The 25017-nt window shown below is 37.9% G+C and overlaps 2 protein-coding genes across 16 annotated transcripts in view; one reads left to right on the forward strand and one right to left on the reverse strand.

The window, feature by feature from the left end:
• Window positions 1-23046, reverse strand: RNF170 (ring finger protein 170). Of its 11 annotated transcripts, none has more exons than XM_062513840.1 (8): window positions 23018-23046; window positions 20391-20448; window positions 14833-14976; window positions 9850-9925; window positions 8419-8530; window positions 7317-7390; window positions 5356-5460; window positions 1-3624 (listed from the first exon to the last, which is right to left on the reverse strand). In XM_062513840.1, the coding sequence occupies exons 3-8, from the start codon at window positions 14967-14969 to the stop codon at window positions 3355-3357; spliced, it is 774 nt and encodes a 257-aa protein (XP_062369824.1). In that variant the 5' UTR covers window positions 14970-14976; window positions 20391-20448; window positions 23018-23046; the 3' UTR covers window positions 1-3354. The 11 variants fall into 11 exon arrangements, with proteins under 11 accessions (XP_062369824.1, XP_062369826.1, XP_062369823.1 ...); XM_062513842.1 differs by having other exon boundaries at window positions 8419-8527; window positions 23018-23044; XM_062513839.1 differs by lacking the exon at window positions 23018-23046 and adding an exon at window positions 22864-22957.
• Window positions 23047-23177: 131 nt separating this feature from the next.
• HOOK3 (hook microtubule tethering protein 3) overlaps window positions 23178-25017 on the forward strand; it is an 83242-nt gene continuing 81402 nt past the window's right edge. For all 5 annotated transcript variants that reach the window (XM_062513628.1, XM_062513632.1, XM_062513630.1 and 2 more), the window contains exon 1: window positions 23178-23300. In XM_062513628.1, coding sequence (XP_062369612.1) covers window positions 23244-23300 — 57 coding nt within the window. In that variant the 5' untranslated portion in view covers window positions 23178-23243. The remainder of the gene's footprint in view (window positions 23301-25017) is intronic.

The raw sequence follows: 25017 nt of genomic DNA on the forward strand, positions 1-25017 counted from the left end.
TCTCTTCAACAGCAATTTATTATCATTAAAAGTAACAACAAGTAGTTTTAAACTCTTTTGTCTTAAAAATCTAGAGTAACATACTGCTACAGTTCTATGAAACTTACGGCAAAATTGTATCCCCAAACCACACCATTCTGCCTGATCATCACAGACATCAATGGTGTGGCACACAAACAGCACAGAAATGGATCGCTCTATACAGCGATGATCATTAGGCCTCAAGATGCTACAAGTTATTTTGCAAGAGCTATTAAGTATTATTTTTGTTTCCCTCTTTGTTAGTATTGCTAGAACAATCAAATATTTCACATAGCTTTTGGTGCCCACATGATCTTTTAAGAACTGTGTTTTATCCCCATACATCTTCCTGCTATAGTTTTCCTTTTTTAAATTTTTCTCCCTTAGTGACAAGCCTGCCCCATCTCAGGAGACAAAACCACAGCAGTGTTTCAGTCACTCTGCACACAGCATCATATATTTCCTCCACATTCTGAAGACAGTGTTCAGCCCTAACACTTACCTTTCACATTGCTGCCAGAACAACATGGCAGCACACAGTTCAGGAATACTACATGCCCATATTTTATTCTCCAGCTTCTTGGGAGTTCTAGAGCTTAGGTTAAGCTCAAGCTAAGTACCCAAGATAGCTAATTTATATCTACTTCAAATTTGTGGAAAGGAGCAGTGGCCAGGCATTGCAGGACAGATGCATCTCTGCATTACACAAAAAGGCCTGAACAAGTCATAATACTGTTTATCACTGGCTTGCACGACCAAAAAAGTATATCCACAAGCAAGCACGCATATCACCGAAAAGAACAGTCCTAATTCTGTCAAGCATTTAATGTGTTGAATTTACGACTGCAGTGTTACTCAGTACTCAGAAGGAAACAGATGCATCTGAGTGAAACCCTTCTGGCTATCAGAAACTTATTGAAGAAAAGGAACATGGGTGGTAAACTTCATATAGTCTTTCAGATGTATGTTCATGTATGATTTCAGATACACAGGATCCTCTTAGATGGGATAGAGAATTTCCACATGAACTTCAAAGTAGCACATGGAATTGAGAAATTCAAAGAAAACCAATCAGTAAGCAGCTTCATGTGCATCTATATCCACTCTGGATTTAGAGAGTCATAGGAAAATTACAATCATAGGATAAAAGTATGGATGAGGTACTAGATCAACAAATTCCGTGAACAAAATCCAATTACACTACAAGAACAGTTCACACTCTTCTCTAAGCAGACCTACAACTTAAACTCCAGGAGAAAAGAGGATGTTAAATTTACTCAATCAAAAAAGAATTTTTGAGGTTTGTTTTCAACTAGATTTCTTGGGAAAGAAAACCCCAAAACAATAAAAAAAATACTTACAGCAAAACTGTGAAATCCTGTCTTACATAACATCCTACACTACTATCTTGCTTAGTAAATGCACCTAATGGCTTATGAATATCTCACCCTTACTCAATAATACCTTAAAGAGTTTTAATTGAGGTAGCCGCTAAAACACCACCATACTTTAGCAATGCCAACACAGTGGGAAAAGCTCAACTAAGATGCTCAAGACAAGTTAGCTAGCATTTGCTTCCAAAAATGTAATTTTCTCTCTAGCTCTCTTCCTCCAAACCTTGCTTCACTTCCCTTTTCCCTCCTTATCCATCTCTAACAAACAGCAAAAAGAAAAGTTTAGCTTTCCAGTTCATCTGTAAAGTGTCCTTGGACTTCTAAAACTAAATTTTCAAATGAAGAGTCAATGAATTTAGTTTTAAATGAATGTCATTTAGAACACTGACACTGAAGGACAATCTGCACCCTCAATGACTGACACCTGAGGTTTCTGTTCTATCATCTTCCTGCACAGGTCTAAGTGCTAGAAGCTGTGGAAGGACACCTGCAAGGGGAAAACACAGAAGCAGTGAAAAGGTCCCTTTCGTTCCATGTATGTAAACACACAAAGAATCACCTGTTCATTCACTGTCTTTCAAGTACTCAGGAAGTTAAATTGCAATTATGATTCCTCTAGGTAAAAAGTACAATGATCTGTCATATCCTGGACCTTTATGGTAATCATTGCTCAAAACGAAAGCATTTTCAAATTACTTGTACAGCTATGATAGCCTATGCTGAAATTCAACATGAAAAAAAATATCAGGTTTAAGGATAATTAATACCCTGGTATTTTTGAAAACACTTTCAAGATTTTTTTGTGGTCCTCTCTGTTATCACAGACTCTTTTTCAAGGTAATTCAGAACCTCTTCTTTCAACATCCAAATCAAACAACCAACCAAACAAGAGAACTCCAATTGAAAATCATCCCAGTATCTATATTGTTTAGTACACATATACTGCAGAATGCATATTTGGGTAAACAACTACACTGTACACATACAAATATATGTACATGTAGTGTAAACATCCAGTTCTGACTTCTTTATTTCAACCACTATTTGGAATTTGAGTATCCTCTCCAATTGGCCAAATGCTTCTACAGAAATGCAAAGCTGCATTTCACACATACTGCATTGACCCAAAGCAACACACAACCTCTGCTTCTAAGATATATACTTGCCAAATAAAAAAGTCTGAAGAGAAAAAACATGCTCTCACTTAAAAAAAATAGAGCACTAACAAGTGTGACGTGCATAATACTGATTTCTCTATGTAGTGCAGATACTGTGTGTATATTCCCAAATATAAAAATAAAATGGTACAAATTGCATGCAACTGTACACAGTGCAGTTCAAGCAATACCAAGGTATTATCCTTATTCTTCTGAAGCATGATGACAACAGCAAACTGCAGGGTGATAGCTGTAATGTGGTCCTTGGGTTTCTTCTTCCACAGAGACAAACAAAGCTACTTTTATTTCAAAAAACTGTAGCCTACAACAGCAAGACATCAAACAATTTAGCCATGATAACTATACTGTGAAGAATTTCTGAATTTTCTTACACATCTAGATTATGCAAACAGGCTTTTTGTTTGAAGTACTTTGCTAGAACTCTTTTATCACAAACCACAACACACCACAAAAATTGTTTCCTGCTTTCATTACACACAGCTGTTCATCTGGTGGAAGTAGATGAAGGAGGTTTATTACAACATTATAAAACTAACCTCATCCTTATGAAGCATATGTAATGCATATTAAATTAAAGATTCCAGTTAAGCATCACCATATACTAACCCTTTATGTTTGTATAACATAACCAGCGAAGAAATTGTTTCTACTGAAATCATACAGATGATAAAGCAGGCACCTTGCTATATCATACTTACGTTATAGTTTTCTTTTTAAAACATTCCACAACTGACTGTGCTTTTAGGTCACTTTTGTCCATTTCATCTATTTAGACGCTGTGTTACCACTTCTCTGTACATGATAGAGATATAGATCAGCAGAAGAAAAATTACAAAGAAATCATCCAAGAACCCCAGAATTCCAAACAGAGCTTCAGGAAGAAAATCCAGAGGTGAAGCCAGGTACAGCAAGGCTCCAATCAAGCAGAGGAATATTCTGATGCGAAACATCCAGAAGAGGCCCCCTACAGAAAACATCTCCCTGAAAGCATGTCGCAATAAAGTGGGGAGATCCATAATTCTTTCCATAATCTATAAAGAAAGAACACAAAAGTTAGTATTTTGCTTAGCAACTCATCAATACTAAACTGAAGTTTCTACTACTACATCTTAGAATCTGTTGATTTACAGGAATTAAAACAAAATCTGGGAAGAGTTAATGAGTTTAGTTTTACTGGGTAGAAAGTCAGATTTAGAATACATATGTTTTCAAGAAACAGTCGGACTGTGTTACTCTCCAGTGAAGACCATACACTTAACCATACATCACTAGAAAATATACCTGCATCTATTATGAAGGAGAAGCAATGAATATTAGAATAGAACAAATGACTGGGAAAGTGAGAAACAGCAAACAGGTTAACTGGAGTGAAATATTGATCAGAAGAAAACAAGGATTGCGAGAGAAAACCTAATAGGTAAAGTAGAATAAGTGCAGGTATTACAATTTTTCAGAAACAGAATTCCCCCTCTCCTGGTGTCTAACCAATGATTCACACAAATTTCCAAAGGATGGATGAAGCTTCAAAGTAAACTAAAGAAACTTTAAATTAATCCATTCCTAGCTCCCTTCCATTTTGCTACTATGATTCTGCCAGCTTAGCAAGAGTCAGCTCAATAGAAAATATTAATGTTTTTTGTAGAGACTAGTAGAGAGGGGTGAACTTTAAAACATTTTTTATACTGGCTCCCTTCTACAGTACACAGTTTCTACATAGAGCTGTTTAACTCCATTAAACTGAGTTATTGCCATAGCTGAAAGACTTTTTGAGAAAGAAATTTTGTATGTGGTAATACTGTGTATAAATCAAAGACAATTTATCTAGTCCAATTAGGGCTTTAGTGCAGATTTCTGGCATGACCTCAGACAGGTTACTGTGGACTAGACACAGCTCGCAGAGGTCTAATGGAGCCTGAAAGGTAGTTTCAATCTTTTCTGGACAAAACCCATACATTTTGTGGTTTAGAAAAATACCCCTCCCTCTTCTGTCTCTTTGTACTGTACATTTTGCTTTCTAATAAAAATTGTCTTCTTGCTATATCAAAATTCCATTACAAATGAAGACAAGCAGGCAGGGTATTAATATGCATGTGTGTACATTTCACCTTGCAAAACAGGACATGCACACAGGAGATGGGCTCACAAGGCTGACTTTCTAAGATTTGTAGAACTTTGACCACCCTTCTTAGGCATTTACAGGAACAAAAAATCTGTTTTTCTTCACTCAGAGAGGAGAATAAAGACTGTAATGTAATCTAGGGGAAAAATTTAAAAATCAAGACAGCATATAGCTGTCTGAGGAGAAAGGCACAGAATAGAATTTCAGAGTCTTTTAATCAGGATAAAGAGATCAATGAAGTGAATATTCTTCCATGCAGGTCATGTATTTTATTAAGTAGTTTTACTGACTAATTATTGATCCTTTCAAAAAATGACTCATATCTCAAAACCAATTTAACACATGAACACTTGAGAAAATTCAAGATTTTTTTAGATTCTCACAACAAAAAAGCAAGTTTACACACATTTTCATAAATGACAAATAAATAATTTTGAGATCTTGGGTTTGACCTAACTATTTCAACATGAATTTCCTAAAGAAAAGTTGCCTAGGCCCTAAGCATCAGGAAGAGAAAATCCATATCCCAGAGAAAAAAAAAAAAAAAAAAAGATAAAGAAGGGGATAAAACAAAACTACAGAAAAATTGCTCTCAAACTCTCCTGACATCACTGACTTCCACCCAAATTTACCCAAAACTTACCGATCTGGGCTGTCCTGAGAACCTTCGATTGTAATCGTTAACATCTTGAAACACTTGGGCTGCGCCCTGCTGATCTTCACCAAAGAGTGGTAAGAATAGTGTTACCTAGGTACAGCAGGGAGATTATGTTACACTGTAAAACAGTCATCTTCAGTTAAATATATGGAAAAAAACTTTGGTTTAGTTGAGTAGTCAGTAGGAAAATAAACTGAAAAATACTGGCATGGATACTGCTATTAAATTTTAACTAATTAATTGCTTTCAGCTCCTTACAGAATATTAATTTTTAAGGGGATTGTTTAAAAAAGCACAAAATAACCTTCCTTTTAAGAGAGGCTTGTATCTTTTTTTTTCTAAATGCCTGAATGCTTTATGTTTCGTAAGTGGGAGAGATGATTTGGAGAACAAAGTTAATTTACCAAAATAATTTAATTTTGTTTCCTAAACTGAAAATCAAATAAAGCAATCAATGAGGCCTTTCTTTTTCTATATTTAGAATTGCTTTGCATGACAACAAACAATCAGCAAAAGTTATAGTTTTGCATGTCGATCTTCATACAGAGATGAATTAACAAAAGAAGTCATTAACCTTCAGCTGTTTTGTAAGGACAGAGAATTTTACTCTGTTTTGGGTTAAACTTCATGCAACATAGAGAAATACCAGATATGTGAATATGACCTTATGCATGTGATCTTTCTGCCTAGGAGTTGCTGAAAACTTGAGACTTCTATTTGGATGCAAGATACATGCATAAAATGCAGATTATCATAGGAAACAGGGAAGGCATAGCACTTGAAAATATTAGAGACTTCCAAAGCTTCCTTTATATCTGGCAACTACATATAAATCTGTGTGGCAGTCACGTTTAGGAAGGAGAGCATGAGCAGATCTACATTCAGCTTCTGGTCCTGCCATAAACCTCTTTATGACTCATGTTCGTGTATACATTTTTCCCTTCCCCATTTATAAACCAGGGTGAGAACGAATACATAACCATGCAAACAGTGCCACCTAATATATCTGTTACTCTCAGGAAGGTAAACGAAAATATATATAAGGAAAGACACTAAAAAAATCACTTAATTTTCCCCTTTTCCACCTTCCCCACCTTTACTATTTGTGTCTCTTTCCTCACTGGCTACACTCTAAACCTGCTCCTTCTTCCTCCAGTCATATCTATTTTTCTTTCCTTCAGCCGTCTTCTTACAGTCATTTGTCCTGCTGATAAAAACAATCAAAGCAGGATATAATGGAGGGGGCAAGGGCATGAGTTATATAATTAATTAGAAGTTCCTAGCTCAGTAGTTTGTGCAGTGCTAAAATAAAGATGTACTTTTGTTAAAACATACACCATCAGACTCAGAGATCCTAAGCCTTAATGAGTTGCAGAAGCATATTTCAAACTGACAATATAAGTAAGTTGCGTAGGAAGTAAGTTAATGCTTGCTCTACAAAGATGAAATTATTAATATGTACAATTTAAAAATAGGGTCAAAATAAGAAATTGACATGGATAGGACTTTGATAGGGACAGAGGGAAGGGAGAAGGTATTTCACAGGAACCAGTAGTGTGCTGCTACTGGCAGTCTACCATAACAGTAGACCTTTCAGATGCAAGTTCTGGTAAAAGAAGTTAAATAACATCCTGAACAGAAAGTAGTTAAAATCTCACAATTTTCTGTTTTCATAAACTCTTCACAGAAAAACAGCTGAATTATCAGTGCAGTTCACTTATGTTTGAGTTGCAGGAACAATCTGAATTTTTGAGCCATTTGCTGAAGAAAGAAATTCAGAAAAACGGGATGACCACCATTCCTGTTTCACATATCCCTCTATATTCTGTCAGTTTCTCAGACTTCTTTATCTGCCAGCCTCACTATTGCAGCTCACATCTAAGTGCCTTGTGGCAGGCTATCCTTGACAGCCAAACTGACAGGTCCACAATGACATAAAATATTACCGTCTGTCTGCAGATTGGACAGCGGATGGCTCCCAGCCATGAGCCATACCTCCAGTAGGCAATAATGCAGGAACCTGGTGAAGGCAAGGTACGCACATTTAAACTCCTGAGGTGAAAAATGCATCGCCTGAAATAATATGTGACACACCAAGGGAAACAACAGAAAGTGTATACAAGCAGTTAGGTTAAATCTACATCTTCTGATGAAATTTTGCGTACAGCATTCACTGAAGATACCAAAAACTAACATCTTCAAATTTTATGCTGTTAATGAGAAAAATCCTGAATAGGTTCAACTGAATCAGTAATTTTAAGGCATTATCTCCTAAAAACACAACCAATTTTTAATAATGAAGTGAAAAAGAAAGTAATTAAAATTTTTACCAGTTTAAAATTTAGAAGTCACAAAAATGTCAAGAGGTGTAAAATTTATCCTAAAAGCTTGGCTTAATCATCAGCAGTTTCAGCAGATGAAGACAAATATAAAAATGTGAGTATTTTATCTGTTTTCCAAACTTGCTTATTTTTTCATTTAAACAGCTAGGCATGGTATACACCATATACTTCATAAAACTAGATGAATGCAGTGTAAGAATCCCACTGGGAACCTGAAGGAGAAGAAGCAAAATGCAACACAGGGTTTCTGTATATAAACGTAGCCTCAAAAAACCACAAAACCAAAAAATTTATCAACTGTGCACTTACTCATAATTCTGCAGAACTTCCAAGAGATAAAGAATATTTTATTCTTTCTAATACTTTAATACTTTCTAATTCTTTCTAAAGCAGTTTTTTTTTTAATGGAACATATCCAAATGCCCTTCAACCTCTTAAGTTTTTTACTAAACTGGAAATAATTATACTCTTTAACATTTTAAAATTAACCAGTTCATTCTTGATAGCATTGAAACAGTGCAGCACACTCTTAAAGTGACTCTTTATTAATAAATGTATTTTCTCAACCATTAATAAAAAATTATTAAAAGTTAAAATCAAACAAAAAAAAAGTTAAAAGCAAACAAAGTTTTGAATTAGGATGCCTGAGTTAGTGCCAAAAGTTTGTATTTCTGTTCTAGCTTAATCTTTGGCTTTTCTTGCTTACCACAGAAGAGATGTCCACAGTTTGTTTCTATAGGAAATGTAGCCTGTTGCAAACAGACTGGACACGACATATCTGTATAGAAGCGATGCCTATCACCAGCAGAAGCATCCTGCTGGAACAACAGGAAAATGCAAAATGTTAGAGATACAATTTTATGTTAGTCTACTGAGTTCTAAAAAATAACAATAAATTTGTATTAATTCATTTTAAGTCTAATGGTGAAACAGAACTATATGAAATGAGAAATATACTTACACATAAAAATCAAACGTACTTAAATGCATTGATTCAATAAGCAAGTTCTTGTGATAGGACCATTATTTTCCCTTCATCTATTAAAGAAGTGTGTGCTTCAAGCCAGTTAAAGACCACAAAGAAAGTACCTCCTTTGTCCTTCACACTAAGTCAGGTTAGACTCACGCTGGAGCATGAATAACAAACTCAGACCTGTACTGTTACACCATTATCCTGGGTAGTTCTTTCCAAAGCCAGGTAACTGAACTGTGTTGCTTATCAGTTGCAGCATTTACTGCTCCCAAGCCCAAACACAAATATCAGCTTGTGTATGTCACTGTCATGAAACACTTTTTCTCTCCATTTTGCCATATTTGTCTTTCACATAAATATGCAGTGTTATTATTTCAAGAAGTATCATGATGAAAGACTGTTCTCAATATTCTCCAAAAGTATGGCCTAGAGTCTACCTGTCCAAACTGGATGCAGTCCTAGAGTCATTGAATGGTCTGAGCTGGAAGGGCCTTTAAAAATCACAAAGTTATAATTGTCCTGCCATAGGTAGGGACACCTTCCACTAGACCAAGCTGCTCAGAGCCCCATCCAATCCTGCCTTGAACATTTCCAGGGATGGGGCATCCATAACTTCTCTGGGCAGCCTGTTCCAGCGCCTCACCACCTTTACAGTAAAGAATTGCTTCCTTATATTCCATCTCAATCCAGCTTCTTTCAGTTTAAAACCACTACTCTCTGTCCTGTGACTAAAGGTTTTGCTAAAAAGTTCCACTCTGTCACTGTTGCCTGGCTCTTGTTGCTGTGCCATTGTTCTGCTACACACTGTTTATCAGTCCAAACATCTAACCCTTGTCCTGTCTCAGCAAACTGTACACCAGATTTCCTTTCCTTTACCATTAAATTCCCAGGAACATTCCAGGAAGCACACAGCACAATCTAACGTACTCCACCTTGTGGCAAAAATTTCTTTGAAAAAAGAACCAGCCAAAATTTAGCTTAAATTACTTAATGCATCCACTAAAACAATGCTACATTATCTCATTACTTGATGGATTTCAAGGATGCCTCTGTACACTAAGTAAGCTCCCACAACTCTCAAGATCATCTTCTTCCAGAACCTCAGAGAAGCCTACAGTACCCCACATGACAGAGCTGAATGACGCCCAGCAATTACTACAGCACCTGATCAGTTTGAAGCTGCTGACGAAGAGCTTGCACTAGCTCCTGATTTTCTGGATGTATGTTCTGATGTTCATTTCTGTGAAAGGAAATACAAGCAACAAAAAACCCTGTGATCCAACACTGAAAAATAACTCACTGAAATAAATATGAAACTTGAGCAAAGGGCATAAAAATTACTCTTTCCTGCTATGAATACTTTTAAAGGATAATAAATGATTAAGGAAACAGGAATTAATTCTGGACTGTAAAGTTACTTTGGACACTTAAAGCTGTACAGCAGCAAGATTTTTCAGAGAATCCACAATCAATCATTAAATCATGTTAAAATTAGATTTTAATCTGAGAAAAAATTAGGCCATGAGCCTACAAAAAATGAAGTTGCTTCAAAGCTTTTTTATTAAACACGTGGAAATATTTTTCATTTTTGTCACCACTGCTAGTTTCTTATTTGTTGGTCTACTCATAAATTACTAATTTTTCACTCAATGCCTAAGTCATAGAGTTGAAACTTCCCAATTACTTCAATTTTATCTGCTACATGACATTTGCATAAGAAAGGTTAGACAAACTTACATTTGGAATATTGAATTTATGTAACTGTCAGCAGACTGGATATAAAAAGAAACCACTCTTTTAAAATCACTTTTTTTAAAAAGTAACAATTCTACAGACAAGCAAACTACAGATTAGATATGCCAAGAGGAATCATTGGGAAGGGACACACTGATGAAGGAGGGACGGATATATTACAAATTTGAAATTCAAAAGCACAATGGGACAGAACTGAAATTAAAAACGTGCTGGCAACAATCAGAGGTGTTAAGTTACAATAAATATGAGTCAACAGCATATTAAAAATGTGAATTTTTATGCTTTATTAATTCACGTGGACTTCAAAGATGATACATTCTGCTCAGCATTCTTGAAGTCTCAGCTGGAGTCTGTTCTCCTTTTTGGCTAAATGCATAGAAATATATAGAGAAGTTGGAGGAAGTTCAGAAGATAATAAGAACTACTGCCCACATTTTTTAAATACTAGAGAAAGACTTAAGAAACATCAGTAAGTATAGAAGACTGTTCATGGAGTGAAAAGGGGACGGGATAAGTATTTCGTTCTATAAATATGAGCAATTATTTCCCACAGTTACCTAAGGCTTGTGGAAACACATTTTTACTCTATAGTGTACAAAATCAGACAAGATTACCTCAGGTTATTTTGATCCGTCCCTGACTAGAAGTTAAATCAAAAAACAGGTCGCAATATTGTAATATCCATCCAGGGATATTGAGGTAAGATGATCCTCTGTTAGAGATGAAGGCTGGACTGGGTGAACTTTTAGGACATTTTTTGGTTGCAGTTATATTATATAATTTCCTCAATGGCTCTAGAAGCTTCTGCAATATTGTCCTTCAGTTAATGTGGGCAATCATAATATTGCATTATTGCTACGTTTAACATTTTGTCTGCTTCGTTCTTTCTTCAAAGAGAAATAGACAAGTCCCATATTTTCAATGTTAATATTTACATGGCTCTCTGTAAAAAGAAAATTTATTTAATACTAATGTGGGTGACATATGAAAGTTATATGATGGAAAGCCTATATTAAATCCCTACTTACACACCCTTGATCTCCATTAATCAGATTTTGTGGATGTTAGGTCTGTCATACATGTTATGTGTATAGAAGTATTTTTCTGTTTAAATGCTACAAAATGAACATATTTCACATCTTCATTTTGCCAGAATGTCTGATACATTTTCAGATCAATTTGATACACACACAAGCCGAAGGTGTGAATTGTAAAACAGTTTATTCTGATTTCACCATAAACTAATTGCAAAATTGCTACTGAAAGTGTTCATTTATATGACCTTACCCTGGTATCACATACTATGATGAAATCATGAGAGCATTTGCAGAGCTGCAGAACTGACAGCGTGTACTGTCACTTATGCACAAGACTGTGAGGTAGCTGAAAACCATGCAGCTTTAAGGAAGGGACAGGCAGAGCCCAAGACATATCAAATTCATAACTTCTGTCATGCAATTAGTGTGAGAAGACAACTGAAATAAATGAAAATCAATATGGTGCCATGTAATTAAAGGCATTATCAAACACAAGCCAGAAAGAAATAAAGTTAGAGACAAAGGTCTTTTGTTTCCTCATTTCTGACTGCTAGCACTCCAAAACATGAGGAAAAAGGTCCCATGATGTGGAAAAATTATATTATGTACCACAGGGGGCCCCACCAAACTATTACTATTGGAAAGAAGTAGACTGCCTACTCATGCAGTCTGCAGTCTCACACAAGGAAAGAGAGGGACAGTACTTAAGGGGACTGGTGAATCACTATGCAGTGATGGATGCTCTTAATTTCCAAGGACTAAGATCTCACTTCTGTTGAAAACAGTGACTTGATCTATAGATGGATAGAAAAATGAAATTAAAAAGATATAAACCTGTAGAACCATAAGCATGGAACAGGTGAGTCATCTAGGACAAATCTCTTGTGGGAAATTAAAGGGTCAGGCTTCCTCTAATTTGCTGAATACACTGAATTTTCACAATTTAATTTGTGATGTGACAACCTACTCACCAGTTTAAAAGATGATGGAAAAAATCTGACTTCACTTAATCAAGATTTTTAACTCAAAAGCATATAGGCTTCACAAAAGTATCATATAGTGCTTAAACTACACATCTGCGACTTGTTCCATATGTTAATTATGACTTGTAAGTTGCTCCATCAGAAGCATGAATGAAGCCTTGATGTGATACTTCATTGAGTTCTTTCACCTGGAAACAAGTGCAACAATTATATCCCTTAACACCTCTCTCCCTGTTCTGCTTCTGCCCCTTAAAGTATACTGCAGCACATACTCCTTGCTCCTCATTTCCCTTTTTATTCAGCTCCTGCAACTATTCATTATAGTAAGCTTTCTTTCCTGTATATACTTACCTGTGACCTGTTCCTAACCAGCTTAAGTATTTCAGTTCTGCTGCTACAGAAGCAATAAAGACAAAGAAAAAAAGCAGGGTAATGAATATCATATAAGGAACACAAAGACCACTGTATTGTCTAATGTAACTAGAGAAGAAAAAGAAAATACTGTTTTCCTCCTTCACTTCCCCCTCAGTGCTAAATAAATTAAAAGTACTATAATTTTTGTACTGTACAGGTTTTCTAGCATACTGTATAAATTTTGATGGCAACAATACAAAGGAGACAGATGAAGAGTGCTGCTGAATACAGACAATTTCAGAAAGTACCAGAAGGCTGAGCAGGGAGCTAAGAGGATACTGGTCAGACTTTCTTTCAGTCATCAGTCATAGAATAACAGTCAGAGAATATGCTGAGTTGGAAGGGACCCATCAGGATCATTCAGTTCACCTCCTGGCCCTACATGGACACCTCAAGACACATATGCCTGAGCATATTGCCCAAACACATCTTCAACTCTGTCAGGCTGGTGCTGAGACTTCCCTGGGGAGCCTGTTCCAACGTTCAACCATCTTCTGGGTGAAAAACTTTTTTCTGATATCTAACCTTAATCTCCTCTGACTCAACTTCATGTGTTTCCTCAAGTCCTGACACTGGACACTAATCATACAGTGCAGACCTCCAAAGTCTGTAAGTTCTGTGTTTTTTGTTTGTTTGCCCCTCCAGAAAATAAACCATCAAGGTATGCAACAGGATTCACAGTCAAACTTTTTACCTACCTCATTACACAGCAGAAGCAGTCAATAACTAGCCTTATCTTCCTCCTTAAGTAACTCTTCATAATTGATGCATCATCTCCCTGAACTTAATTCTGACTGAACTCCTGCTACGCTTACCAGCCGCTGACACTTGTTCCACTACTTCTTCTTTAATATTTCTTACTTGACTTTCTAGAGTTCAAAAATAAAGTTATGTTTCAAATGAAACACTTAAAATTCAAGTCACAACTGCCAAAATGTCAATATGAAGGGCAGAGAAATCTTAACAGAGCAGATGAAAAAAATGCATTCTTAAATCTGATAAGTGAAACAGCTTTTGGGGAAAAAAAGGCAAGGTGAAGTGAATGTACTTCTTAAGAATACTTTGTGATCTCCTGGTTCTGAACAGCAGCACTGCCTTGGAATCCAATCAAGTTTTTCCACCTATAGTTTATTTTGTAGCTTGCTCTCAAGTAATGCTACCTCAGCAATATTTCTCACATAGACATTTCCTCTTCAGTAAGTTCAACGATGCCTCTGTGTCACTAAAACTGAGTTCCCTTGGTTTTGAAAACTACTCTGTGTTCAGAAGCTTACACACATCCGTAAAATAAAATAAAATAAAATAAAATAAAATAAAATAAAATAAAATAAAATAAAATAAAATAAAATAAAACAAAATAAGCCAAGCGGAATCTCATATTCATTTCCCCAAAACACATAGGCTAAGATATTTGTTAGGGTGCAAAGAAAAGCTCTGAAATGAAAATAAGCTTTGATGACTCGCTCATTAAAGTTATTGAATTCTGAACTTAACATTTTCCTGTATGGAACGCATATTGAAGTCCAGTGTCTTACAGCATGTTCATCTGAAAAAAAAATCACTCAATTTATTTGGATTTGGGTTGTTTTTTGTTTGTTTTCTTGGAAGGAGACTGCAGATAGAGCATACATGGGAGGAATATATAATTTTAATCTTAGAGTCATTTACAAATCTGTATTTTGTAACCAAATACAACACAGAAGCCATACAGACTGTGAATTTAACCATTTTCTGTCTTAAGGAATGAGGAACACTACTCAGTTTGATTATCTAAACATAAGAATTAAACTCCACTTTCGATTCTAACTGTGCCAAACAATTAGTTAAACATAGTAAGCAATCAAACAATCACTTCCTTACTGTAACAAAATCACGGGTTTTATGTACCAATGGACAAAGTTGTCAAGGATGTTAGGATTTTCATAAAAAATTAATAATTCCTGTCAACACATTCTCACCTTAAAAGCGTATATACCAGAGCAGCAATGAAAGTGAAACTGAGCACAACTGCCACCAGTACCTGGTCACTTACTCCTTCTATAACTGAATCATTATCTAGCTTCAAACTCTGAACTTCTGCTTGGTGACTGGCCATCACAGCTCTAAAATGCAAAAAGAAATAAATACATATATTAAAACATATGTGCACAGACACTTTAAACACAGTTACAAACAATACGTAAACAGAATAGTCATTGCTGGGAGAAAAGAGTGGTACAAAAGGAAGGAATGTATCCATTTATATGAAACACTGAATTTGCTATAGAGATCTTAAGCAGTAGCAAACAAATCTTACATGACTGTGTTACGACTAAAAAAAACAAAAATAGTCAGATAGTTCACCAGGAAATCTTTGTAAAATAAATTGCACAGGAATAGGTCATTACTGAACTAGCCATATTCTAAGGAGAGTTTACTGAAAAAAAAAAAAAAATTAATGGCTCTTATCAGGATCATTGTGATGAGTTTTAGCTATCACACACCACATCATTCCCAGTAGGCTAAGCCAACACCAACTTAACTTTCACCACTTACGTGAAGGAAGGAACAAGGACATTTTGGGTTTAGTTTTAAATGCTCATTTGGATACACAGGGTAGATTTTTAACTTCTTTAGTGTTTTCTGTGCATTCTGTGCATTATGTTTTCTGTTTTCCTTTAGCTGGAAACATGTGGAAAACTTGAAAGAAAAATAGTATCAGGATTCCCTAGTTAGAACACTCACTTTATGTTTGTTTCACATTTTTAGCCGTCAGTGACTAAGGCTAACATTTATTAACCTACAGCACCAACCTACATCTAGAGACACGCAACATAAAATAGTTTCCAACCCACTGCTGAATCACTGCTTTGCAATCAGGAAGTGAAATGAACTATGGCTGTGAATATTACAAAATCAGAAGGGTGAAACTAACTCTGTCAAATGACATGAAAAGTCATACTGAAGCTCTGTCCACACACAATTGAAGTATTTTCCATGAAGCTGAAAAAAAATCCCAGTATTGATTTCTGAAGGCAAGTAAGACTGGTATCTTTTTCTCTGTTTCCTGTTCCAGCTTGCAAGCTAAATCAGTGTTTCACTACACCTCACAACTCATGTGTCATTTTATATTTAAACCTTGCTGTCTAGAAAATATCACCAAACATCCTCTGGGCCTGAATTAATTGCAAAACTGAAATGGAATACAAGTCATCAGGCTTTTAGTGGATACCTGTAATGACTACCCTGGCAAGATTTCAACATGTCAGTCTACTGCTAATAAAAAGGCAACATCTTTTCCCTAAGACAGCTAATCTCACCCTTCAGATTTTTTCTAGCATAAGCAGTGAAGCTTTTTTTCAAGCTTCTTTACATTTGTGGGAGCTGTCTTCTGTAGCAACAATACAAGAGAAGCTGATACATTCTAAAAGTATTGTTGAGAAATTAAGTAGCATAAGAGCAGAGCAAACTTGTAGAGAACAAGGGGATATTTCATTAATTGTTGTCATGTTTCTTGGGCATTCACTGTGAAAACTAAAATGGAATAATGAAGCATATATGAAGTGAAACAATAAACTAAGTTATCCTAAGTGTGCCAATCTGAACTATTATTCCTGTAACTATAGTGTGGTTTTTTTTTTGCTAATTACAGCTTTTAACAAGCAACTGTGTCACAGTATTTGCAAAGAGTAACTTCTTTCAAAGGTGGAACACCAGTGACTCATAAACAGACATGTTTAAAGTAGGTCAATGTTTACACACGTTTCACATATACTAATGAATAAAAGACTGTATCTTTCTGAAAAGTCTTACATGGGAACACAGGCCTACACAAGGAGTTAGAGCATTTCTCTGCATAGCTAGTTACACAATTACATTCCTATAGCTAAAGTCGAGAGGTTATGATTTTGTGAAAATTTTTCTGAGTAGTTCCCTGGTGCTGAGGATCCGGACTGGTAGGTGCTGTGATGGCTCCCTAAGATCAATCTCCCTCTACACTTAATTTCATTGCATATCCAGTCCTGAAGAAGCTTCTCTTTCTTACTCTACATCATTCTGAGACAGTCATTTTCCACAACTGTGCATGGTGATATCTTCAATTCCTATGTTTTTCCTCCTTATGTATCATTATCAGTCGACTACTTTTTACTGTGTCCCACTGTTTTTTCTGGGTTGACCACTCAGAACAAAACCAGAAGTAAATGCCGAGGAACTAGTATAGTTCCTCCATTGTTCCACATCAGTTCTGTTAGAATATACCAATATGCCAACTACATCCCATTGTTACCCAGGGTTTTGGTTTTTTGTTTCAGAAATACCTATTGTGTCAGAGACATGATGATTTAACTGTACCTTTGGAAGGCAAGTGTTTCTTACACTAATACCTGAACTTCCTGTTACTGCTTGTTTGATGCACTTTGAAAACAACACATGAATTATCAGTATCACACCAATTTAAATCAGTTTCCCTGAACAGCCTTCAAGACAACTCCATCTCTTCCAGCTCTGTATGTTCCTTGCAACAACACTCAAAATTCTTATCTCCCTACCATTAATAGCACTCACTGAATCTGCTTGCCTTCATTTCTGCTCACCTACGTTTCTTGAAATACCAAACTAAGGTGCCAAAGTTAGCATCAGAACATCAAAACTAAATACACAGATCCTCACCTTCTCTTCCTTCTTTCACATAACAACAGTTAACTTTTATCTACTTCAGCCCTTCCTTTTGAAACATACATGACTTTCCCAAGAATCTTTTTGAAACAAGCATAGTGTCCAAGAGAAATTATTGCACAGTCTTTCTCTCCACATAAACACCCCAAGATACTTTGTCTTCACTTATGTATCAATACTGCAAAGACTTTATAGAGGGGCAGTGGAATCTCAGCTTCAGTCTCATTCTCAGCTGCTTCTATCACTGAATTCTAGAGTAGACAAACTATCAATGCTTAATGGTCATGTTGTTCATATTTTAATTTACTTGCTGCTTCTGGACAGCCAATAAGTGCTGTGTATATTTTTCTTATTACTTCCAGCACTTTTTCTGAATAAGATCACTTCACAGGAGAGCTGACCAGACTTGTGTAGACTAGGTACTATAAAACAGAAGTGTGTCACTTCAAAAGAACTAATACATACTTTCTCTGAATGCCTCAGCAACAATCTCCTCTTCCTGTCTCTGAGAGACCATGTTAAAAAAGCAATATCTACAATGAAAATGTTAAAATACACTAACAGAAAAAATGTCTGACTGAAGTACAAAGGAATTTTCTGATTTCAAAGCTATCTTGAATGTTCTCAAAATACCCAGAACTGGAGGCTTACAGTTCAACCACAACAGCCGAAGAGTTATCTGCAGTGGTTTGAATGCATGACAGGCTAGATAACTAAAAATAGATTCTAAGAAATCTCACCTCAGAGTGCATGTGTTTAGCAAGTGCAGCTCGTTCAGCTGGTGCGACTGAGAAGCAAGCCATAGGAGATTTACTCTTAAATCATGTAATGAAGACTCATTACATGGCAGAGACAGCCAGCTTTGCTGAAGACCAAGTAAATGTGTGTCAGGGAAACCTTCCAAAACCAGAACTTATCACATATATCTAATCACTTCTAAAATAGTCACCGTTAATAATTTGACGCAATTTAAGAGCAAGTTTGTATGGTTCATACTAAATTCCACCCATTGATCCATTACATTTTTCTGGTTATGAAAAATAACTACATTTCCTCAACCTTTTCTTCATATAATTATTTTCAGATCTGGGTTCTACATCACAGGCTTTTCAGACGTTAAGTTACTTTAATGTTTTTCTTTCTTTTCTGTAGGTTTATGTTACCTTGTTTCTTTTTATAATTGCCAAGAAGGTTTGAAGTTTTTTTTATCTGACAATATAATAAATTAATTCCTGTCTACACTAGCTCTGAGGAAAGTACCAACTGCACAAGATTACTTCAGAGCAAAAAGGCAGTAATTGAAAATAGATTAAATTCTGACAAATGATTTCTGGTTATACTCAATACCTTTTCTCTTTGTAGCCTTTTCACATGGATGTCTTTCTTAAATGCAAGTATAACTCCGCCCTGCATTCCATTGAGAGGATGAAAGCTAAGCAATTCTCATAATACTCACATCAAAACTGGAATTTATATAATTAACTTCAGAACGTTAAAAATATCAACCACAAACTTTTAAAAACTGACAAAAATGCTGGGCCTTTTTCCTACATTAAAACAACACCACCAAAGCCCAAATCTTAAATTCCAGCTTTCTTTTATCTTATCTTCAGACTACTGGCATTTGCTTCAAGTAAAATAACACAGAAAGAGGGGAAAAAGACAAGGAATTACTCCTCCATTCCATTATGGCTAGCTAAGCTACAGTTTGACATTGCATCCCAGTAGACCAGGATCAGGTTTATCTCTGTGAGGGTTCTTGATGGCTAGAGAGTGTAAAAAACCTCAGAATAAATTGTCTACAAAAGGTTTTACAATAGAAAGTAATGCAATTTACTGTTTGTAAAATCATACGGTTTTTTTTGCAAATCTGTCAGTAATTAATCATCTGTACAGAAAATCATCTTGTTTCTTATCAGTTTTTCTCAGAGTGGTCACTGACAGAAAGAAATGCTTATTTTTTTACATTTTAAATAAGAATCTACACTCCTTTTAGAAGCTACATTTTCCCTCTGTAGTTATGTATGAACAAGGCATGAAGATTTAAGCAAAAAAGTAGAACTATAATGAGCAATACTGCAAGTACAATAGCTTTTATTCTTGGAAATTCATACAGATAATATTGAAGTGTGAGGGAATGAAGGTGTACACTAGTGTGGATGTACTATTTCTTAATTTTTCAGATCTGAAAAGTAGTATTAGGACTTTCAATGCTCAACATAAAGCACAGCTACAACAATACCCTATGCCATGACTCATAAAGACATGGAAAACAATCCAGTCTTTACCATGATATGTTAAACATCTATCCCAAGTCAGAATTTTCCCTATAGTTTTCTTAAGTATTTGAACTTTTCTGAGTTTATCAGGGAAGTGCCATATGATAATACACTCTCAAAACCACAGAGATTTTTAGGACCCACTACCAAGGAATGTGCAAGGACAGTAAAAAAAAATAAGAGGCTCTCTCAATGTCTGAGAAGTAAACAGTGAGATACAAGTTATTAGCCTTACTGTATTGACTTTGTGAGCATGGTACAATTTGTTCAACATTTGAAAGGTAATTTGGTCATGCAGTCTGTTAATGTATCATTATTATGAGTTTGCATCAAATTTGGGTTTACAAATCAGTTCAGCTGGTACAAGAAATACAGCCACACTCAGCTGTATAATATCCAGTTACATGCTTACTATAAACCACCTTTGCATTCAGAACTACATTTAAGTGTATGCATACTTCTTGCAGAAGAGAATGGAAAAGCCTGAACAGTCGTGCCAACAGAGAGGAGAGGACAATTTCAGTAGGTAAATAATGATTTTGCCGAGTATATCTTATGAACTAACCAGCTGAGGCACTTGCCTGATAAAGCAGGTTTCTGCAAGGTCTGAGGTCAGCAGTCTCTGAGGAACATTTTTTCCTGAAGAGGGAAAAAAAAAAAGAAGAAAGAAAGTAGATATTCTACTTTTTCAGATGGAATCATGTTTGCAAGTTAAAAGTAAAGCAGCTGCAAACAACAGGTGCAAGGCTGTGAGTGAAAATAACCCAAAATTAATATACAATTCTACTAGGAAAACAAAATGTCGCCAATATTTTTTCTCTTGAGCCCAAAACCATGAATGGCTTGAAGCAAAAAGACAAATTCAATGGCCTGTTTAGCATTATTATTCAGAGTATCTGCCTGGGTGATGTAAGACTTGTGTAAAACAATTCCCAACAAAGTCTTCCACCACTTCATAAGGCCAAAACATAATGAAAAGTATAGAGTTCTAAACAAACAGAATTCATATGCAGATGGGAGAATGAGAAAGAGCCTGCTAATGCCTTCGGCTTGGATAACTGACTTTCCTGGTCAGACAGGAAGAAAAAGAACATATTGTCACTTTGTTATAATAGTATTTACTGGAATATGGTAATAGTTCAGGTAAGCATGAAGAGGCTTCAGATCTCTCTTAGGAAAAGTGCCCAAGAATTTATTACTGTGGAAAGCGCTACTTCCATATACAACCTCATACCTAAAACAGATAGCAAGGCAAAAAAAGCATTACTATATTTGTTTGTGTCAACAAAATACAAGCTACACCTTGTGACAACATGCAAAGCAGAGTGGGAAATGAGGCACAGAAGAAGATATGACAGAAAACTTTAAACAATGCAATGTACCTGTGAAAGCATTGCTTGTCAAATGTACAAATCATGTTGCTTAAAGCACACATTAAAACTTGGAATGGGAAGTTGGTAGGTATACAGTTTTCTAAGACTTTAAATTCATTCTGAAACTGAAAGTTATCTTCAGATTAAAAGCTGACATATAACTTAAACAGCAGATTATACAATGAAATTAGTGTGAAAGTACTTTCCTGGGAAAACCTGAAAATTTTCATAGCTTCTACAATACTCTCCAGTTCAAAAGAAGCTGACATCCAGGGAGCACTCAGATTTTGTTCATGCTACTAATCTATGAAATGGGAAAACTCTGAGAAAATGGGGGGAAATAGTGGCAGTTTCCACATCTGTGGCCCTTCCTGTTTATACACCCCTCCACTGTTATCAGTGCCCCGTGCTTGCTACTCCAGGTTCTTGCAAGTCAGGCCCGTTGTTAACTGATAGGGAACTGCAGAACTTATCATTATGCCACACACTCTCATCACAAACTTCAAATAGTCCAAAGTCCAACACATGACTGAGAAAGAGTTACTTGAACTCCTCAGGTGACCCATTTGCAGCATGATGGAGAGCTCCTCTGGCTGGGGCTCAGCAAGGATGCAGGGGGACTCTGGCCACAGACAGACTCCTTATCTTTGAGATAAAAAATTAACTGAATCACCTGAAGAATCTCACAGAACTAATTAGGCTGGAAAAGACCACTGAGATCATCAACTCCAATCTAAGACTGAACACCACCCTGTCAACCACACCATGACACCAAGTGTCATGTCCAGTCCTTCCTTGAACACCCATTGTTCACTCCAGCCATTGTCACTCCATCACCTTCCTGGGCAGCCCATTCCTAATCACCCTTCTTCCTAGTCAACACTTGCGGCTAGCGCTAAGAAAGTAATTTATAGAATCATAGAATGTTAAGAGATTGAAAAGAACCTTAAAGATCATCCTGTCCCCATATCCCCATGCCAAGGACAGGGACACCACTCACTAGACCAGGTTGCTCAAGTCTTATCCAAACTGGTTTTGAACAGTGCCAGTGTTGGGGCATCCACAACCTCCTTGGACAACTTGCTCCAGCATCTGAACACCCCTGAAAGTAAAAAAAATTCCTTCCTGCTATCTAGCTTAAATTTCCCTTCTTTAAGTTTGAACTCATTACTCCTTGTCACTACAATTTCTAACGAAGAGTCTCTCTCTGACTTCCCTGTAGACCACCTTCAGATGCTGGTAGGTTGCCTGTTCATTATATTTACTACAGCGGAGCTTTGTTGAAAGGAAGCTAACGTTGTTGTCTTCTCCAAAAGCAGAGGAGAAAGTAGTTAATTAGGGCTGCTCCATACACCAGCCAAGCCACACTAGATACTAAGATTATAATATGTACGCGGGTGCAGGGTCATTTCCTACTCCAAAAGGAGGAAAACCTTGTAGGGGCGGCTCCTTTCACTAGCAGAAGAACGTCTGCAGGTGAAAGGCCATTTCCTACTCCAAAAAGAGAGAAAAACTTTGTAGGGGCCACTCCATCCAGAAGCCAAGCCACATTACACACCAACAGGATAACGCCTCTGCTACAGTATACCATCCTCACAAACCCACCCACCCGCACACATACACACACACACACATACACACACACACAGGGAGCCGGAGAAGGGCTGCAGACCCCTCCTACCCGAGGGCCCGGCGGCGTACGAGGTGCCTCGGCGGGCATGCAACGGAGGAGCTCGCGTCTCCCTCACCCTCACCCTCCCCAGCCCCCCCGGCCGGCCGGCTGCGAGGGGCGGACAGTCCGGTCCGGTCGGGCCCCGCCCGTCCCCCCGCGGTACCTCAGCCGCCGCTCGCCGCCGGCCCCGCGGCCCCGCCCCGTTCCCCCGACGCTGCCGGGTCGCGCCGCGTCCCCCGCCCCGCCCCGCCCCGCGGCCGCCGGGCGCAGGCGCGCGCGGCCGGTCCGTCAGGGCGCGGTGACGTGTCGGCGCCACCGCCCGGCCCGGGACGGGGCGGGACGGGACGGGACCGGCGGTACCGACCCGACCGCGGCCCCGCAGCCCCGCCATGTTCAACGTGGAGAGCCTGGAGCGCGCCGAGCTCGGCGAGAGCCTGCTCACCTGGGTGAGTGCGCGCAACGAGCTGGGCCGCACCTCAGGGCCGCGGCGCCGGGCGGCTCCCGCCCCGCCGCGGCTCCGCTCCGGCGATAGAGGCCCCGCGGCCCGCACCACGCCCGGGCCGGGGTTGGGTTCGGCGGAGCCCCGGCGGCCCGGCCTTAGTTTGTTTATGTCTTGGCGCTCCGTGGGTGCCCGGCAGGGCCGTGCTCCGCCTGAACGCTGTCCCTGCAGCGGGGGAACAAAGGGCCGGGGGCCGGCGCGGGAGCGCCCCCAGGTGAGCCCGGGCTGGGCTGGCGAGCTGCAGGCCGTGGCTCGGGTCCTTGTCCCTTCTGTGCTGTCGGCATGTCAGTACACCGATGTTCGCACCCGCCCGTCGGTCTCTGACCAGCAAGGCCGCCTTTCTGATCAGAAACTAGCATTTCCGCCTGCTTATTTTTCTCTGTTTTTAAGCGGTGCTTGAGTCTCGAGAGACAGAATTCACTAATGAGGTCGAGGATTTTATAGTATCAACTTAAGAGGTGATATATTTATCCCTGGAGGTGTTCAAGGCCGTGTTGGATGGGGCTCTGAGCAACCTAGTCTAGCTGGAGATGTCCATGCTCATGGGAGGGGGGTTGGAACCAGATTATTTCCAAGGTTTCTTTCCAGGCCTAACCATTGTATGATTCTATGATCTTATGATAAATATTACTTCATGCCACTTTAATGTTTCCAGTCTTTTTCCAAAAATGTCCTTAGGTCATACTGTCACTCAAAAGATCCGCCACAATGTAGTGGACAATACACCTGGGTTTGCAGCTACCTGTAGTCTAAATAATGACTGTAACACAGACGTGGAACTTGCATTTCTGTAGTAGCTGAGTTATTGGTCAGTTGTTTGAAACCACTGGATTTTGATTTGCAGCTGGTTTGGGGTTTTTTCCCCCCTCTATACTCAAAATTGCCAAGTAAATACCTAGAATGTGAAACTCTGCAATACAGCTGATTGTTGAATAGAAACAGAAATTTTCAGACATTTTTTTCCATGAGATGCCGGAGCTGACTGAAGCTCTGATGGTGACAAGTTCCTGGGGAATAACACGTTAGGTTTCTCAATAAAAGTCAAAAAGGATGAGTAAGGGAAGTGAATTTATTGTTAAAGATGAACAAGTGGCCTGGAAAGTATAGAAGGCAACAATTTTGTAGAAGAGGTTCTTCGGGAAGTGCTTTATATAGTTCTGGAATAGCTCACCTAGTTTCTCTTTCTTTCACATTCCTGCCAACTTTTCCATCTTTGGAAAAGATGTTTTGGCCACTTGTATAGCTTTTGGCTTTCCATGCTGTCTCTTTCACGTGTGGAGGAATTAAAAGTTCCAACATAAGGAAGTTGATGTGTGTTAATACTGGCAAAGAAAAGCTGAGTGAGAGGCTCAGTCTTTATAATCTGTAGTCCTGAAGTACGTACCCAGTGGAGCCTGGTCCTGTCTGTAGTAAAGGGCCACACAGGTTCCTTTACACTTCTCAGATACTGACCTAATGAGGAGACTAGCTGCTTCTCTTTTGGTTAGCAGAAACAGTAAATCATCTTAAACAACATTCAGATGGGTCAGCTTGATTCTGAGACGAATGTATGAAGTTATGGGTTATTTTTAGAGTTTCATCATATATGTGGGAACATGGCTTTGAAGCACTCAGTTAAAAAATGGAGAAAGGTGACTTTATTCCAGGATACATGAAACTTGCAG

Source organism: Cinclus cinclus, chromosome Z (assembly GCF_963662255.1).
Source record: "Cinclus cinclus chromosome Z, bCinCin1.1, whole genome shotgun sequence".
NCBI classification, from domain to species: Eukaryota; Metazoa; Chordata; class Aves; order Passeriformes; family Cinclidae; genus Cinclus; species Cinclus cinclus.

Coding starts and splice junctions, on each gene's coding strand:
- RNF170 (XM_062513836.1), bottom strand. CDS start 13,176: ATGACTGAAAGAAAGTCTGACCAGTATCCTCTTAGCTCCCTGCTCAGC. Junction 8,531..9,849: donor AGCAGCTTCAAACTGATCAG/GTGCTGTAGTAA, acceptor CTGTTGTTCCAG/CAGGATGCTTCTGCTGGTGA. Junction 5,461..7,316: donor GTCCAATCTGCAGACAGACG/GTAATATTTTAT, acceptor TGCTGTACCTAG/GTAACACTATTCTTACCACT.